Below are 15,694 nucleotides of genomic sequence, written 5' to 3'. Positions count from 1 at the left end.
AACGCACCCCTGCGTTTTTGTTCCATCAGAAAGTTTAATCTTTTTGTATGAACCTCTTCACATGTTTTGCCATCTTAACTGACCACAACTTTGTCCTGGGCTCGCGTTTCCTGCATCTCCTGGAACACTTGTCACTATCAACCGAGCGTCCGGCTAATGTTCGCACTGGCAGCAAATATCTCTGTGGTCTACGTGCCGCATCTCAATCTTTGTTGACGCTCTTTTATTCTCGTCTTCGCCACGGCTGGATTCTGGAGTCACAATGCGTACAGCAGGCGCCATACGGTCGCAAAAGATGGCTGGTCGAACTACGAGTCGTGCAGCAAAGAAGGTGCCAATAAGTCATGATTTCTTGTTACGGCAGAGAATGTACAACAAGCTCAAACGCATTATTCCAGACACGGCCAAGACAACACCATCTCACGTGCTAAAAACCAAGCTCGAGAATGCTCAATCTAATCCGGACATGGTGGCATTGATGTCTCAATTCAAATATGACGAGATTCTTGATGTGGCAAAAGAATTGGTTGCGAAGGGTCTATTCGGTTTGGCTCAACCGCCACATGGTGGCTATATCAGAGCTCGTAAAGCCGCACGAGAGGCCGCCAGTGAGCCCTCTTCAGAAGCGAATGTGCCGGACGAGATTCGCAGATCTGGCTTTCGAAGGCTGGATGATTTTCAATCTGCAGTCGCAGAGGCTGAATCACCAAGCTCCACTTCCGGAAATTCCATTACGAGTTTTGATCAGCTTTTGGAAAATCATCTAGAGACCTCGAGGGCTACATCTGCCGCATCCGCAGTATTCTCTAATTTCAAGCCAGCCGATATTCTCGAAACTACTCGCTCAACGAAGTCGATTGATGGATTCCGTCAGGCTACAGCAGTATCTGTGGGTGTGCGCGATCGACGGAGAAAACCCCGAGTATCGCTTCAAGACACCAATGGCTACTACTTGGAGACCTACGTTGAAAAGGTCTACTCAGAATCGAAGCCTCGCCTCAAAGGCTTTCATTGTCATCCTTCAGTCTCTTACCACAAGATCGGCCACGAATTGGGATTCTTCCCTGGTCTTAGCAAGTTATTGCTAGAGCATCGGCCTCGTGATCTGTTCAGACTTGTTCGCGAGCTCTGTATTCGAGGCCTCTTTCTTGTCAATTATACGAGATATCCGAGTTATCGTGAGGCTGCAGAAGAAGCTCGTAAACTAGTCCCACAATATGCCGATCTGCCCCTCCGCGTGTGTGCTGTTGCCAGCCAGATCCTATCACCATATCCTTGGGAGCCCCTCAGACTTCCCTACGTGCTTGACATTGAGCCTGTCGCCAGTCGAGCTACGGTTCCCGACTGCCAGAGAATGAAACTGCTCCCAGCTTCGGAGGGTTCGAATGCACCTCACAACAACGAAAGCTCGAACGTAATGGAGACCGAGCGTATACAGATCCCTGCGTCCGATCTGAAGCAGACTACGGAGCTAAATGCTGCTGGCTCGCAGATATCTCATCCTGATATTTCAGGTACTTCAAAGCAAGTATTGGAACAAGGAGAGTTCTCGAACTCAGCTGCACTCGTCAAGCCAGAGGTGACTGCCTGGGATCGAGTTGGCGAGCCCAGCAAGACTCTGAGGATCTCAGGGTTCAGAAGGAGAGTCAACAAGAAGTCTCTTTTCGAGGAGTTCGCGAGATTCTCTCCAATTGAACTCGAAGTGCCGGAGCGACTTGTTGCGCTTATCACTTTCACCGACATCGAGGCCGCTACTAGGGCTCTCAACGCCAAACGTCGCTTTTTTTTCAAGAGTAGCGCCTTACGGTGTACGTTCACGAACCCAATCCACACCCGTGTCGTTGCTTCCAGGCAATTGGTCGATGACCATATGCGCGATTTGCCGTCATTACCTGGGGACACATGGGACGAAGATTCTAGCCTTGGTTCCACATCGCTGCCTTCAAAATCTCATCTATCAGACCTGGTTGACACGACGAGTACCGAGGAAGAGTCGTCCAAATCTAATGTCGAGAGTTTCGATGACAGACTAGAAAACAAGGAGTTCCAGGTCTCTGTATCAGCTCCAGCGATGTCTGATGGTCTTGGAGCAGACGAAGGCATAATGTCAACTAAGAACTCTGTTTCAGATCCGCCCAGCTCGGATCTACGCTGGGATACATTGTTGGACGCTAGACCTCAAAAAAGATTCAAACTTAGACCCCGTTGACTTAGAGATCAGTCGACATGCAACGATGGCCGTCCCCAAGACACGAAGTTTCTATCTACCACATACCTTCCAACACAAGATACTATGTGGTCTGCAGACATCTCTTGAAAGAGTTTGTTTTGAATACATAATGCGCACGACTCCGAATGTACTGCAAGAATCGCAAGACCAATGGGGAATCGACAATCCTCACGCCTTGGAGCTAAATCAATATATGCGGCTGTTTGCCAAGCTCAATGCGTTTGAATCAAAGCCTATTGGACCAGATAACAGCGGAAGCATGTTGAGAAGACTGCACCATTCTCTGATACTGCTTCGTAATGTTGCTGTTCACAGGAAGAGATCTAGTATCCCAAGCTTGCGGCGGTGGACCCATGATGCGTACACTTTGGCAATCCTTGCAGGCGACTCGAAAGCGGCCGCACAGTTTGAGAACCTCGGAAGGTATCTCGAGGTCGAGCAACAGAAGATGTACGCCGATAGGAAAGAAGCTGAAGAACGACTGTTAGCCACAGTCAAGGAATTGGCAATCAAAAGAGCCGACCTGGACCGCCTGGAACAAGAAGCCATGGACAGGTTCAGCGAGGAGCACGAACAGGTCCATGCCCGTGATTCGGCGGACTTGAATAAAGCTATCGATGCCACCCTTTCTCTGGACTATGACCTTGGATCTGGCTGTGAAAAGACATCGCCGATAGAGCCTACCTCGCCAAATGAGCCCGTGCCGGCCACTGAGCCTGTCTCGTATACTGTGTCTACCATATCGCCAGCTGAGCCTATCACATCGCCAGCTGAGCTTACCTCATTGACAACTGTGCCTACTATATCCACAATGGTGCCTACCACATTGCCAATCATGCCTACCTCGTTATCGGTTGAGCGTACCATAATGCCAGCTGAGTCCTTGAGTCTAGTCCCTGGAGACATACAGTCCGCTGATCCTGTGAGCGGCATCTTCGGTAGGCTCAAGCTTTGGTATGGCGCGTGATGTGACATCTTGACCGGCGAACTGGATACACATGGTCTCGAATCTTCCCAAACATCATCGCTAGACTGTCGTAATCTACACAGTAATATAACCATACGTTCATGTCTTGTAGTTGCAATCAAGGGCTCCATCACTTGAGCATTTATTGTATATCATATGCACCACATCTGTTCATCATGCAAACATAGAAAGTGCCCTTCGGCCGACTGCCCACAATCACCTCGCTTGCATCACGCCACACGGAATCACAGAGTCATGAAAATGGACCTGATGATCCATCCTTAACCCCCTGACGATCTCGTGTAAAGATCGACATTGATGGTCGAGCGGATGTGGGGTCATCAACGCGCGTAAGAAAGAATGTCAAAGTCTGGACTCTGAGAATCCCTGTTGTAACGTTAGTGAGGTAGTCGGTTCTGCAATCAGTGAGATGTTGTGTGTGGTGTTTCGCTGATCGTGGGACATGTAGATATCATGGGCGTACTCTAGTGGTAGAGATCTAACGAAATTAAAGATATAGTATCAAATGACAATGTCTATGAATACCGTAGATGTTCCCGGGATATGCTAGAACTACTTGACGATTTGTGAACTAGGATTAGTCTCTTATATATCTCTGTGTGTCGGGCACTCATTATACTTGACATAGTTGTGTGCATTGGTATGCATCGATTCCTGGAAAGATTTCATCCTTGGGTCGATGTAGGCATAGTGAAGTATATCCCAGCTAGTCGATAGCGGGATCTACCTCGATTGGCTATCAAACTCAATAGCACGCAGCCATGATCCCAAGAATCCTTACACAGCAAGGAGAAAGAGAAACCCTTGATACAGAAAAATACTATTTATCAGAATCCAGGGTCACACCCCTCTCCAAGCTTTTCCATCAAGATCCGAAAATAGCAACATAGAAACCTCTACAACTGCGAGCTCGTCTCTCGCAGTGGACTCTCATCCTCGCCTCCCGAATGACGAACACGCACAAACTCAAGTCTCCACTTCCTAGGGCAGTTGAGGACAAGCATTTCTTCTCGAACTCGTACACGCAATAAGCCAAGATCGATGATGCGCAACTCTCACTTGGCAGAAAACCCGCGGACAGCCGAAGCATGGTTATTCTTGCCTTTAGAAACAGATACTCCATTGTACGGTCCGAAGAGTATAGGCAACAGTGTTAGTGTTTAGTGCAGTGTGAGGGCTGTGCGATTTGCCATGGAGACTCGAGGTCTGAGTGTTACAAAGATCAGGTGGTGAGTTGTGGAGTTGGGCAGCAAGAGAGATGCAGAGTCGGACTTTGCTGTTACCTTGCCAATGTCCGACACACGGTGTGCTATATCATGCCAGACTATCAATCAATTGCTGAGAATCTTGGGGCTTCTTTTCTGTGGCTTCGGGCAGCATTTCGGATTTGGAAAACGAGTGTGAGCATGGCGTTTTCCTGGTCAAGCCACTTTCTTCGATTGCCAGGGTCACTTTTTCGCCTTCGTAGGAACGCCTTTTACCTGTCCGTTTGCGGCCCTGAAACGAGACCCATATTGCCGTGTGACCACACACATTGTCTGTCGCACACAAGCCATAAAGATAAGAACGTGTCGCAGCTCATTCGACAGGAGCAACGGTTAGCAGGGCTAGCCCTCTCTCTTCACCGGCTTCCTTGCATTGGACATGGCAGTGATGTCTCGGAATGTGGGCAGATTGATAGGTATGAGGAAGAAAGAGATTACCGCCAACCGAGCCCCTGGCTTCCCGCGTTGGCGCTTCTTTATCTGTGGGTGTGTGGTAGGAAGCAGATCGTTTGTGACGGGTTGACGGGATATATATCGTTATGCAGGTCGCCTAAGGCTCGTTATCTAGCCTGGCTGACTGAGGTGGACGGTGGGAGGCTTGGGATGAGGTTGGTCGATATGTGCTGGAAGGAAGAGATAGATTCGTGTTCCGATGTACAGTACCTTAGTCCAACCTCATTCCGCTGATCTAGTCGGTTAGATTCATTGGTCGTATCTTGTAACTTGTCCCTGATTTGTGCTCTATGCCACGAGTGCTGCTTCACCGCTGCCACTCACACGTGGTTGCAATGCTTGGAGGTTCTTGAGTGACAGGCAGTCAACGTCCGACACCTGCATGCCTGTCCCTAGACGCGGTGAAGAATTGCACGGAGCAAAAGATGTCGATACGCGATATTGTGGCTTGCATATGCCTGTCCTACCGGAAGGCGGTCGTCTAACCAAGGCACCGGTAAGTGTTACGGGCTAGAGAAAAGCCCCAGGAGCGGCGCGGGGGGCCGGCGGAAGACGTTCACGGACTGTTTCGCGTGGCTCAATGTGTCGAGATCGCTGTCCTGCGCTGGATGAAAGAAGGTTTGCTTCGTACATTTGATGGTTGTTAGGAGCTTAGGTGGATGTACGCATATGCATTTGACGTGTCGTGGTTTCATCATAGCTGATGTGCATCACATAATACGTCGCTTTGTGATGAAAGAGCTAATTGGGCATAAGGTAAATTCATGTTGAAGTGTTCGCACAGTCAGCAGATTGGTACATGGTCAAAGTCGCGTCGACCTTCTTTCAGCTTCATCGTCTTATCGTTCGCAGGGATGTTGAGAAGGACAGCACGGCGAAAGCAGCCTCAGATGACAAAACAAAGAGCAAAGAACGTGACTGCCGCGTAAAGTTCCCGCATCTCAATCTCCATCGTTCAGCCTCCTCCAAGCCATCCTTCCCATTTTTGTGATGGTTTTTGGCTGCAGCCTGGGCTGCGTGTACTAAAAAGCGGGCCGGAGATTCCTGCCGTTTTAAGCTTGCTCTGGGGAAGTAGCGGAACAAGCAAGAAAATCATCGGTGTCGAAACAAAGAAACAGAGTTGGGGCTGATGGTACACGAAGCATCGGTCAAGGGGTGGATGGGAATGAGGAAAGAGGTGTGTCAGAGATAGAAGATGAGAAAAGGGATGATGCCCAAGGTGTGTGCTTGATCAGAAGATATATTAAGCACCGCTCCTCCCTTTGCCCAAACACTTGACTTGTTTGACAACCTTCGACACCTTTTTCACGTGTCTCCGAAACAGTTTATTTCTGTTTGCTCGGCTCTTCTCAAGGCAGTCACATCTGTTGTAGTGACTCAGCTCAAGCTATAACTGAAGTATCCGTTCGTCTCTTTCGGATCATAAGCAAGATCATCTTTCGATCCCTTCAGTTCGTCTGCTTTGTTCATTGCAAGCAAGCCAGCCAGCCTCTCGTCCGTTGTCACCCACCAACGCTCGTGACCAAACATCCTCTCCACCTTGATATCCCGGCTCCACATCACGAATCACACAACAAGACCATCAGATAACAAAAAGAGATCATCGCTGGACTCTTCCCTTGGACCTATCTCGTCGACTATCCCCTTTTCCCCGCAAAAGAAAGATCATCGCTTGTCCAGACCGAGTCACTCGGTTGCTTTGCTGATCTCATCCCATCCTCCGAGGCTGTCTGATACCAAGCTTTCAGCACAGCCCGACCGAAAAGTACAAGCACGCCTATCTTTTGTGTTGATCGCGCTGGCACATGTCATTTCTGACATCGAGCAACCGAGGACATCCGTTTCAGCTCTGAGATTTGATAAGAAACAAACAACCCTCCCTTGGTTGTCCTTGCCTGGACTTTCTTGGAGTTTATCCATCACTCAGACTAAAAACGAGTTGTTGGATTGACCATTCTTGTAGCACAACGACTACAACAAAACCTTCACTACCAAGAGACGCTACAATGTGTGTAGCCAACCTTAACGTCTCCACACAACCATGCTCGCATCGCTGGTATACCCTCGTCAAACCTTGCACTAGCACCACAAATCTCTCCAACTGCTCCTCGAAACTCGCTCTTGAGGGCTGGGAGACACGACTCGAGTCTTGTCCTTGGTGCGACGACTCGGCTTCTGATCCCAGCATTCTCGACGACAGCACCCATCGCTTGTTTGGCGGCAGTGTATCTCGCTCCCGCAGTGGCAGTCTGGGCACTTCTGGAATCGGTGCTATGCCCATTGCTGCAGAGAGACACAGGCGCCAGAGCAGTGCGACCAACTCTACAACTTCATTGTCGAGAAGCAACAGTGGCCGCGACGATGATGCAGAGGCCGAAGAGTTGGGCAGAGGTGAAAAGGCACGCATGATGAACTGGCGGTTGGATGTCTACTTGACGGGCAATGCTGAGCGAAAGCCAAGCATGTCGCAGGAAGTTGAGAACATCGCACCTGAAACTTCCGTGCCTGAACAAAGCGGTTTGGCCAGATCTGGAAGTATCAGAAGATCTGGCAGTCTTCTGGGCAGGAAGATGAAGAAGGGTATGCGTTTGAGCAAGACCATCTTCAAGGGTTGAGAAGGATGATTGCTTGTCCTTCTCTCACTTCCCGTTTCCGACCATGGATATTTATCGATCAGCCTACCACGACCACTTGGATGACTCCACTCTGTCGGGGATCTACTGGCAAGTAAAGACTGCAATACAGCTCCACATATGTGGATGTCGACTGTATACTGCGAACTCCACAGCAATCATGCCTGGCCAGCCAACAAGCGACGAGCAATCTATCACTCACCGCCTTACCAGCGGCAACGCTCCACACCCTTCTCACCGCCACAGATGCGGCTTGCGAGCTTCTCATCGCAAGATCTTTACACGACACTTGGACTTTCTGTCGATGGAGTCGTCCTTGTCATCTCTTCTCCACTGTTTCCTTTCATCGGTACCTCTTGGTTCAAGGCATTCAAAAAGCAAGTTCTATACTCAGGTAGTTGGTCCATAGAATCAAAGGAATCAAAGTTTTGGAATGCAGTATTTCCCCTCCTTTGACTACACTGCTCTCTCTCTCATTATGAGTACATTTGATTAGTAGCTATAAAGTGTTCCAAAAAAAAACCCCCCCCGCAGATATGCCCAAAGAAAGCCAGTCAATTGTCTCCATCCCAATGGACATACCGTTCTCCTTCCAAACTACTCTTGCATCTCTGTCATTGAAATAGGAAATATACAGAGATACGGAGACATTGAGAGGAGAATTGTGTGATTCTTCTTCACTTTTGCCTCTTGAATTCCATCATATTCATTTATGCTCTTTCAGATATTGTTCAGCCACTTCTGCATTGCGCTCACCTCAGTGGCGTATACTACTTACTCGCGCACAAAGATGGCCGAGGGATGATTGTATATAAACAGTCTACCAACCGTGACATCTTCTACACATTTGCAATCAACGTGGCTGCCCGCTGTCCGGCAAACCATGATGTCGCACACCATTTACGAGTGCTTTTGTTCCTATCTCTTCTACATACGGTGGCTGAGATGATTTCGGCACAACCGCATCTACATCCTCGGCAACGATGACAATGGCGTCCGTGACCGAGCAGCTTTGAAGTGTGGTCTTCGTATAGAAATCCGGGGACTGGGACGGATTCGTGCGTTCACGCAAAGATCAGGCGGATCCAAGAGCTCGGGATGGTGTTAGTAGAGAGGAGTAGATGGTTCACGAGTACCGGGTAGTAGTGGAAACAGTAGGAATCGTAGCTCTCTCGCTTGAACAAGAGGAGAAAGTTGTAGGGCCTCGTGCGTTGCGAGCGGCCCAACCAGTTGCAACCACGAGTGGATGAAATCGGAGCTGTAATAGAAGACGAGGGCGGGATGCAAGATAGCACAGGTGCATGGCGTGGACACTTCGTTCGGCGCTCTCGGTCTTGTTTTGCCAAAGAGATGAAGGCCATGACGCAGATGGGCGTCCTGAGGAGTGACGGGTTGGGCTGAGGGCCAGATGCTTGTAGAAGAATATATTCGTTGATTCGTAAGTCATATAGTTATCTCCGTGACCTACTACTAGTCTTCGGTCGCAGATTTCTTTGTCAGTTTCTTCTCTACAGCTGATTGAGCACCCATTTCCTGACCCAAGCCAGTCAAGAAATCGTCAACCTGTACCTTGCCTCGTTTCTGTCTGATGGCCTCTCTTCGTCGCTCGATCTCTTCTTTGCGATCTTTGATCTTCTTTTCGCGTTCGGAACGCACTCTTTCCGTCTCGGCCCTCTCCATCTCCAGGTTCTCGAATTGTCTCTTGCGTTCCTGATCATCGTGGCTAAATTGCATGAAAGCAACGCCCTTTTGTCTGATCTCCTTGGAAGCGTCAAAGTGGGTATCTGGAGGTGGAGTGAGAGATGTGTCGCGTTTGGCGGCTAGATGGGCCATTTGTTGGGCAACGGGCTCATCTGGATTGAATGCAGCTGCTTGGACAGTATCGCCAACGATGAGATTCGTAGGCATGTCTGGTCGCGAGCGCAAAGCGGCTTCTGAACCTAGTTGAGCGAGTCGTTGTTCGCGGGCGCGTTGAGCAGCGGTGCCTGTGCGTGTGCGACCAAACTCGTCTTCCCATTCGACCATTTCTTTGTCGCTGTCTGAGTCGTCGTCTGAAGAGGATTGATCGGAAAGTTGTTTGTTTTGCCGATCGGCCCATTTACGATCGAAATCGACGAGGTGTGATTCGTTCTCGTCGCCGACGTCTCCTCGTTTCATGGCGGCATAGAGACGGGCCTTCTCTTCCATCTTTCGCTTGGAACGGTGCCATGCTGAAGAGTCTAGAGCTTGCGAGGATGTGCTGTGTTTTTGGTTGAAGGCGGGAGAGTCATCGTCGAGGTCTCTGGCAGCACGCTTCTTCACATTGCGATTGTGTGAGGCGAAGATGTCTTCTTTCTTTGGACGTGATCGTGAGGCGGATGGACGTGTGGGATTGGCGGAGTCTTTGGGGCCGGCGTGAATCAGGGACTGAAGCTGCGAGGTGAAGGCGAGGGTGTTTGACGACGAGATTTCGCGTGACGACTTATGTTTCTTCGCGGGCTTGGGGGCGCCGTACAAGGGAGCATCCTTTGCCGATGTGTTTCGATATGACATTCTGAAGGAAGTTGTAGAGAAGATGACGATGCTGTCGCGAATCTTCTCCAGGTGTGGGGTCAAGAAGGTTTGCGTCGCTCGTGCAAGCGCTCCGAAACCGCTGCAGCACCGCCGAATTGACAACGACGAGCAGCCGCTACAAGCCCACATGGTCCTGGAAAAGCTGCTGCATCATCAATCCCTCCATCCAAACCCTCATCAAGCCGAATACTGCATTCGCCCTCTGTCCGAAATGCCCACTCCTCGTCAAGTCTACGTTGCCGTCATTGGTATCTTCTGCCCCTCCACCCCCACCAACCGCTCTAACATTTCACAGGTGTTGGCGGTGTTGGCAAATGCTTCCTGAACCAATTCCAGGCCCTGAGGACTCGCATGTCCCAGGCAAGATCTCCCACCTACCTTGACCTCATCTTCGTCTCGCGCTCAAAGAAAAGTCTCTTCAGCGAGAGCTTCCGCCCATTGAACCTCGACACCATCGAACAAGACCTCAATGATTCCAAGCAGCCCGTCCTCGAAGCCTCTGCTCTCGTCGAGTACCTCGCAACCGCCCCCGAGAAGGTCATTCTTGTCGACAACACCAGCTCCCTCGACATCGCACAACAATACCCTGCCTTCCTGCGCAAGGGCGTCAGCATCGTCACCCCCAACAAGAAGGGCTTCTCAGACAGCTTTGAACTCTGGGAGGACATGTTCGCTGCTGCCTCCAACGGCTCTGGCAATGGTGGCTACCTCTTCCACGAGAGTACCGTTGGTGCTGGTCTGCCTGTTCTCTCTTCCCTGAAAGAGCTTGTCGACACCGGTGATGAGGTTACAAAGATCGAGGGTGTCTTCTCCGGCACCATGAGCTTCTTGTTCAACAGCTTCATGCCTGTTGGTGGCGGTGGTGGCTCCTTCGCTGCAGAGGTCAAGAAGGCAAAGGATTTGGGCTACACCGAGCCCGACCCAAGAGACGACTTGAACGGTCTGGATGTTGCTCGCAAGCTGACCATCCTCGCCCGTCTTGCCGGCCTCAAGATCCAGAACCCCACCAGCTTCCCTGTACAGAGCTTGATTCCCAAGGAGCTGGAGTCGTGCAGCAGTGGTGATGACTTCATGTCTCGTCTCCCCGAGTTCGACGACCAAATGGAGAAGCTGAAGCAAGAGGCCGCAAACGAGGGCAAGGTTGTCCGTTTCGTTGGCAGCATTGATGTTGCTAGCCAGGCCGTCAAGGTCGGCCTCGAAAAGTTCGACGCAAGCCATCCCATCGCCGCCCTCAAGGGTAGCGACAACATCATCAACTTCTACACCAAGAGATACGGCTCTAACCCTCTCATCATTCAAGGCGCTGGCGCTGGTGGTGAGGTTACTGCCATGGGTGTCACTGGTGACCTTCTCAAGGTGCTCCGTCTTCTCAACTGACGCCAGGAGAGATCTAGACTTTGATTATAACGTAGATACGAGAAGAGCTAGATGATAAAAGTTATGGCATACAAAAGATAAATTTGACACTTGCTTCCACTATGTTGCAAAACACTTTCCGTCGTGATTTCGGTATGGTTGATTGTGCTCATGGAATTTGTATACCAACATGACTCGCTCATGACGTAGGCTTCGAGGCAGCCATGCGCGCATCACCGTTCCTTCTCTTTTTGGAAACTCTATTCGCTCACTTGCGATTCCACCTTTTATACCCATCTCTTTCAATACTTCACGTTCTTATATTGCGATCTGCCTTTGTGTGCTTGTGTCCGTTCTTCTGCTTCTTACTACACAACTGCCGGCGCAAACATGGACGGCTCAGAAGTGAACAAAGACCAGTCGGCATCACAACCCAACGACACGGACGGTGCTGTCACAGAGCCCACCCAGTCAGACCAACGACCAGACATGGACCCCTCAGCCGACACTACCGAAGCAACCGACCGTCCGTACGACGATGACGCCGATGAAGCCACCCGCATTGCCTCCCTCGCAGCCGGTATTCGCGACCAAGACGACCTTGAACGAGACATCGGCAGGCAAGCAGACGCCCTGCTTATCGAACAGGCAGACGAACGCGACAATAAACGTCTCGAACGTACGAAAGCCGACAAAGCCCGTCTCGACGGCCAAGTTCATCGATTGGAGAAGAAGTTGTCCGAGTTCGGCAACCAAGCAACCAAGAACAGATATCGCGCCGAGATTGCCAACTACAAGACACAAATCGAAGGTCTACAAACCGACTTGGATCAGATCCAAAAGCGAATCGAAGACAGGAAGAATGAGGCTGCTGCAACTGGAGACACTCTGCTGGGAGAGGCGGGCAACCAGAAGTTGCCTGGCGAGAGTCAGAGGGACTTTTTGATCAGAACGGGAAAGATCACGCCCTTCTCCAAGATGGGTAGACAGTTGTTACGTACTTCGTCAAGTCTGGCTGAAGTCATGTTTGATGCTGAAGAGGAAGAGGACGAGGAAATGGCAGATCAGGAACTCCAAGCTGATGCACAGCGGTCACATCGTAATTTGAGAGTGCCCGGCTTTGCAGAGGATGAGAAGAGTGAGCCTGAAGAGGAAGACGAATTTCCGGAAGAAAGGCCCAGCAAGAGACGAAGGCTACAATCGAAGGGTAAAGGCAAGGATTCCGCGGGAGAAGACGAGGACGTCGACCTGGAGTCTGCCCCAGAAGAGGAAGAAGACGAATACATACCAGACTTGGACGACAAGGAACTCGCTGCTGTCGGAGAGTCGAACGATGAGGAGGAGCCAGAAGACGAGGATGTCGATGGCGATTTCTCTCTGGGCACCTCTGGAACCAACAAGCGCAAAAAGGGTGCGAAGAAGGTTACGAAAAAATCACAACAAGCAGCCGACTCCCAAGAAGATCTCGCTGGAATCGACGACGGCAACGAGAAAGTATATCAAGACAGATTACAGAGCTGGGTCAGGCGGCGAAGTGCTGCACGTCGGAAACATCAAGGTGCAGCCAAGCCTACAGGAGGAGCAGTCGATGTCGACACGGAACAAGATGAAGACGAAGGGCATCCAACAGATCAGGAAGGCGAAGATGAATGGCATTTGCCACATCCGACACAGACAGACGCAGAGTTCGAGGGCGGCTACCGGATACCTGGTGATATCTACCCATCGCTCTTCGACTACCAAAAAACTGGTGTCCAATGGCTATGGGAGCTCTACTCACAACAGGTCGGCGGCATCATCGGAGATGAAATGGGTCTAGGCAAGACCATCCAGATCATATCCTTTATTGCTGGTCTACATTATTCAAAGAAGGTCACGAAACCCATCCTCATCGTATGTCCAGCAACAGTCATGAAGCAATGGGTCAACGAGTTTCATCGTTGGTGGCCACCTTTAAGAGTCTCCATTCTTCACACTTCTGGAAGTGGCATGCTTGATGTGAAGCGAGAAGACAAATTGGAGGACAACTTGGACAATTTCGATTTCGATGGCAACCCGATCAAACCCTCCAAGGGTAACAAGTCCGCGAAGCGTATCGTGGACAAGGTTCAGAGAGATGGTCACGTTCTTGTAACGACATACTCTGGCTTGCAAACTTATGCTGAGCATCTCATCCCCATGGAATGGGAGTATTGTGTTTTGGATGAAGGCCACAAGATCAGAAACCCCAACACGGCGATAACAATCTACAGTAAAGAGATTCGCACACACAACAGAATCATTCTCTCTGGTACTCCGATGCAGAATAATTTGACAGAACTTTGGTCTCTGTTTGACTTTGTGTTTCCGATGAGACTCGGCACTTTGGTCAGCTTCAAGTCACAGTTTGAAACCCCAATCAAGCAGGGTGGCTATGCTAACGCATCCAACCTGCAAGTCGAGACGGCCATGAAGTGTGCAGAAACACTGAAGGATACGATCAGTCCTTACCTTCTCCAGCGATTTAAAGTGGATGTGGCATCTGATCTGCCCAAGAAGAGCGAAAGAGTCTTGTTCTGTAAGCTGACCAAACCTCAGCGTGATGCCTACGAGTACTTCTTGAACTCTGGTGATATGACTGCTATTTTGAACGGCAAGCGACAGGCACTCTTCGGCATCGATATTCTGCGCAAGATCTGCAATCACCCTGACTTGACCGAGCACAAGACCTTGTCTATCAGAAGCGATTACAACTATGGCAATGCCAACAAGTCCGGAAAGATGCAAGTCGTCAAAGCTTTGCTCGAAATCTGGAAGAAGAATGGTCACAAGACGTTGCTGTTCGCTCAACATCGTATCATGCTGGACATCCTCGAAAGATTTGTCAGAGAAATGGGTGCGATCAACTATCTTCGCATGGATGGTAACACCTCCATCAAGGATAGACAGACCCTCGTCGACAAGTTCAACAAGAATCCTGACTTGCATGTCTTCCTCCTCACCACAAAAGTAGGAGGACTGGGTGTGAATTTGACCGGTGCAGATCGAGTTATTATCTACGATCCTGATTGGAACCCATCCACTGACGTTCAAGCCAGAGAAAGAGCCTGGCGATTAGGCCAAAAGCGCGAAGTTGAGATCTACCGCTTGATGACCGCCGGTACCATCGAGGAAAAGATCTACCATCGACAGATCTTCAAGCAATTCTTGACCAACAAGATCTTGCGCGATCCAAAGCAGAGACAGACATTCCAGCTAAGAGACCTACACGACCTGTTTACTCTAGGCGAAGCAACCGCAGACGGCCAAACAGAGACAGGCAGTATTTTCAAAGGCACAGAAGTCCAACTCTCTGGCCCTAAGGCCGATGCGCCAGACACCAAACTCCAAGAACAAGAACAAGCCTCAGCAACCAGCGCAGTCGAGAAAGCAGCCAAGGAGAAAGAGATGCAATCTATTATCGGCATATCCCACGCCGAAGACTTCCAAGGTGAGGAAGAGAACAAACCAGCTCCAGCAGCAAATGAAGATGGCACCGAGGGCCCAACAAACACCAGAGATGAACGCATGCTCGGCGCCATCTTCGCCCGTTCAGGTGTCACCTCCGCCCTCTCCCACGACGACATCATCAGCGGAAATTCGGGGTCTCGCAAAGTGACAGCTGACCCTGAGATCATCGCCAAAGAAGCGAAACGCGTTGCCGCCCTTGCAGCAGCCGAGCTCAAGAAAGCTGGCGAGATAGCAAGATCCCTGCCTGCAGGAAGTGTGAGTTGGACAGGCACTTTTGGCACTGCAGGACGGCCCGAAACTCCAGCCCGCAGAGGCGGCTTTGCATCTTCCTCGCGGGGTGGAAGGGGAGGCGCGAGGGGTGGTCCGTCAAGTACTTCAATCCTCTCCAATCTCTCTGCCCGTCAAAACCTCACTAGACCTTCTGCATCTACACCTGCTACCTCGACCACTGCTTCTCGAGCGGGTACACCCGCATCGCCTCACCAACCCAAAGGCAGAGAGTTTTTGGCTTTGATCAGAGATTACTTGCTCGCTCATGGAGGCAAAGTGTACACGCAGAATTTGATTGATCATTTCAACAGGGTTTGCGGTAGTGCGCAGAGGACGGCCGAGTTCAAGGAGATGTTGAAGGTTATCGCGGTGCTCGAGAAGGGAAGCAGAGGAAGGGGCAAGTGGGTGCTTAGGGAGGAGTACAAGAAAGGAGTCTAAGGGCGATGGGGAGGGTAGG

General features: G+C 50.5%; 6 protein-coding genes across 6 annotated transcripts; 5 read left to right on the top strand and 1 right to left on the bottom strand.

Moving 5' to 3' along the window:
• Window positions 1–262: 262 nt before the first annotated feature.
• M436DRAFT_84995 (uncharacterized protein) lies at window positions 263–2,209 on the top strand (the record flags this gene model as incomplete). Its single annotated transcript, XM_013568746.1, has 1 exon — window positions 263–2,209. The coding sequence occupies one exon, from the start codon at window positions 263–265 to the stop codon at window positions 2,207–2,209; it is 1,947 nt and encodes a 648-aa protein (XP_013424200.1).
• A 25-nt stretch (window positions 2,210–2,234) lies between these two features.
• On the top strand, window positions 2,235–2,846 carry M436DRAFT_21951 (uncharacterized protein; the record flags this gene model as incomplete). The annotated part of the gene is made up of 1 exon (XM_013568570.1): window positions 2,235–2,846. A coding segment is annotated over one exon (612 nt), but the record flags the coding sequence as incomplete, so codon positions are not given.
• A 4,096-nt stretch (window positions 2,847–6,942) lies between these two features.
• Window positions 6,943–7,551, top strand: M436DRAFT_84993 (uncharacterized protein; the record flags this gene model as incomplete). Its single annotated transcript, XM_013568745.1, has 1 exon — window positions 6,943–7,551. One exon carries the CDS (start codon window positions 6,943–6,945, stop codon window positions 7,549–7,551), a length of 609 nt encoding a protein of 202 aa, XP_013424199.1.
• A 1,488-nt stretch (window positions 7,552–9,039) lies between these two features.
• On the bottom strand, window positions 9,040–10,101 carry M436DRAFT_75700 (uncharacterized protein; the record flags this gene model as incomplete). The annotated part of the gene is made up of 1 exon (XM_013568744.1): window positions 9,040–10,101. The coding sequence occupies one exon, from the start codon at window positions 10,099–10,101 to the stop codon at window positions 9,040–9,042; it is 1,062 nt and encodes a 353-aa protein (XP_013424198.1).
• A 232-nt stretch (window positions 10,102–10,333) lies between these two features.
• M436DRAFT_75699 (homoserine dehydrogenase-like protein) lies at window positions 10,334–11,499 on the top strand (the record flags this gene model as incomplete). The annotated part of the gene is made up of 2 exons (XM_013568743.1): window positions 10,334–10,370; window positions 10,418–11,499. 2 exons carry the CDS (start codon window positions 10,334–10,336, stop codon window positions 11,497–11,499), a joined length of 1,119 nt encoding a protein of 372 aa, XP_013424197.1.
• A 468-nt stretch (window positions 11,500–11,967) lies between these two features.
• On the top strand, window positions 11,968–15,675 carry M436DRAFT_54827 (uncharacterized protein; the record flags this gene model as incomplete). Its single annotated transcript, XM_013568614.1, has 1 exon — window positions 11,968–15,675. The coding sequence occupies one exon, from the start codon at window positions 11,968–11,970 to the stop codon at window positions 15,673–15,675; it is 3,708 nt and encodes a 1,235-aa protein (XP_013424068.1).
• Window positions 15,676–15,694: the final 19 nt, after the last annotated feature.

Source organism: Aureobasidium namibiae (assembly GCF_000721765.1).
Source record: "Aureobasidium namibiae CBS 147.97 unplaced genomic scaffold scaffold_18, whole genome shotgun sequence".
NCBI lineage: Eukaryota > Fungi > Ascomycota > Dothideomycetes > Dothideales > Saccotheciaceae > Aureobasidium > Aureobasidium namibiae.
This window is presented reverse-complemented; position numbering and strand designations above follow the sequence as displayed.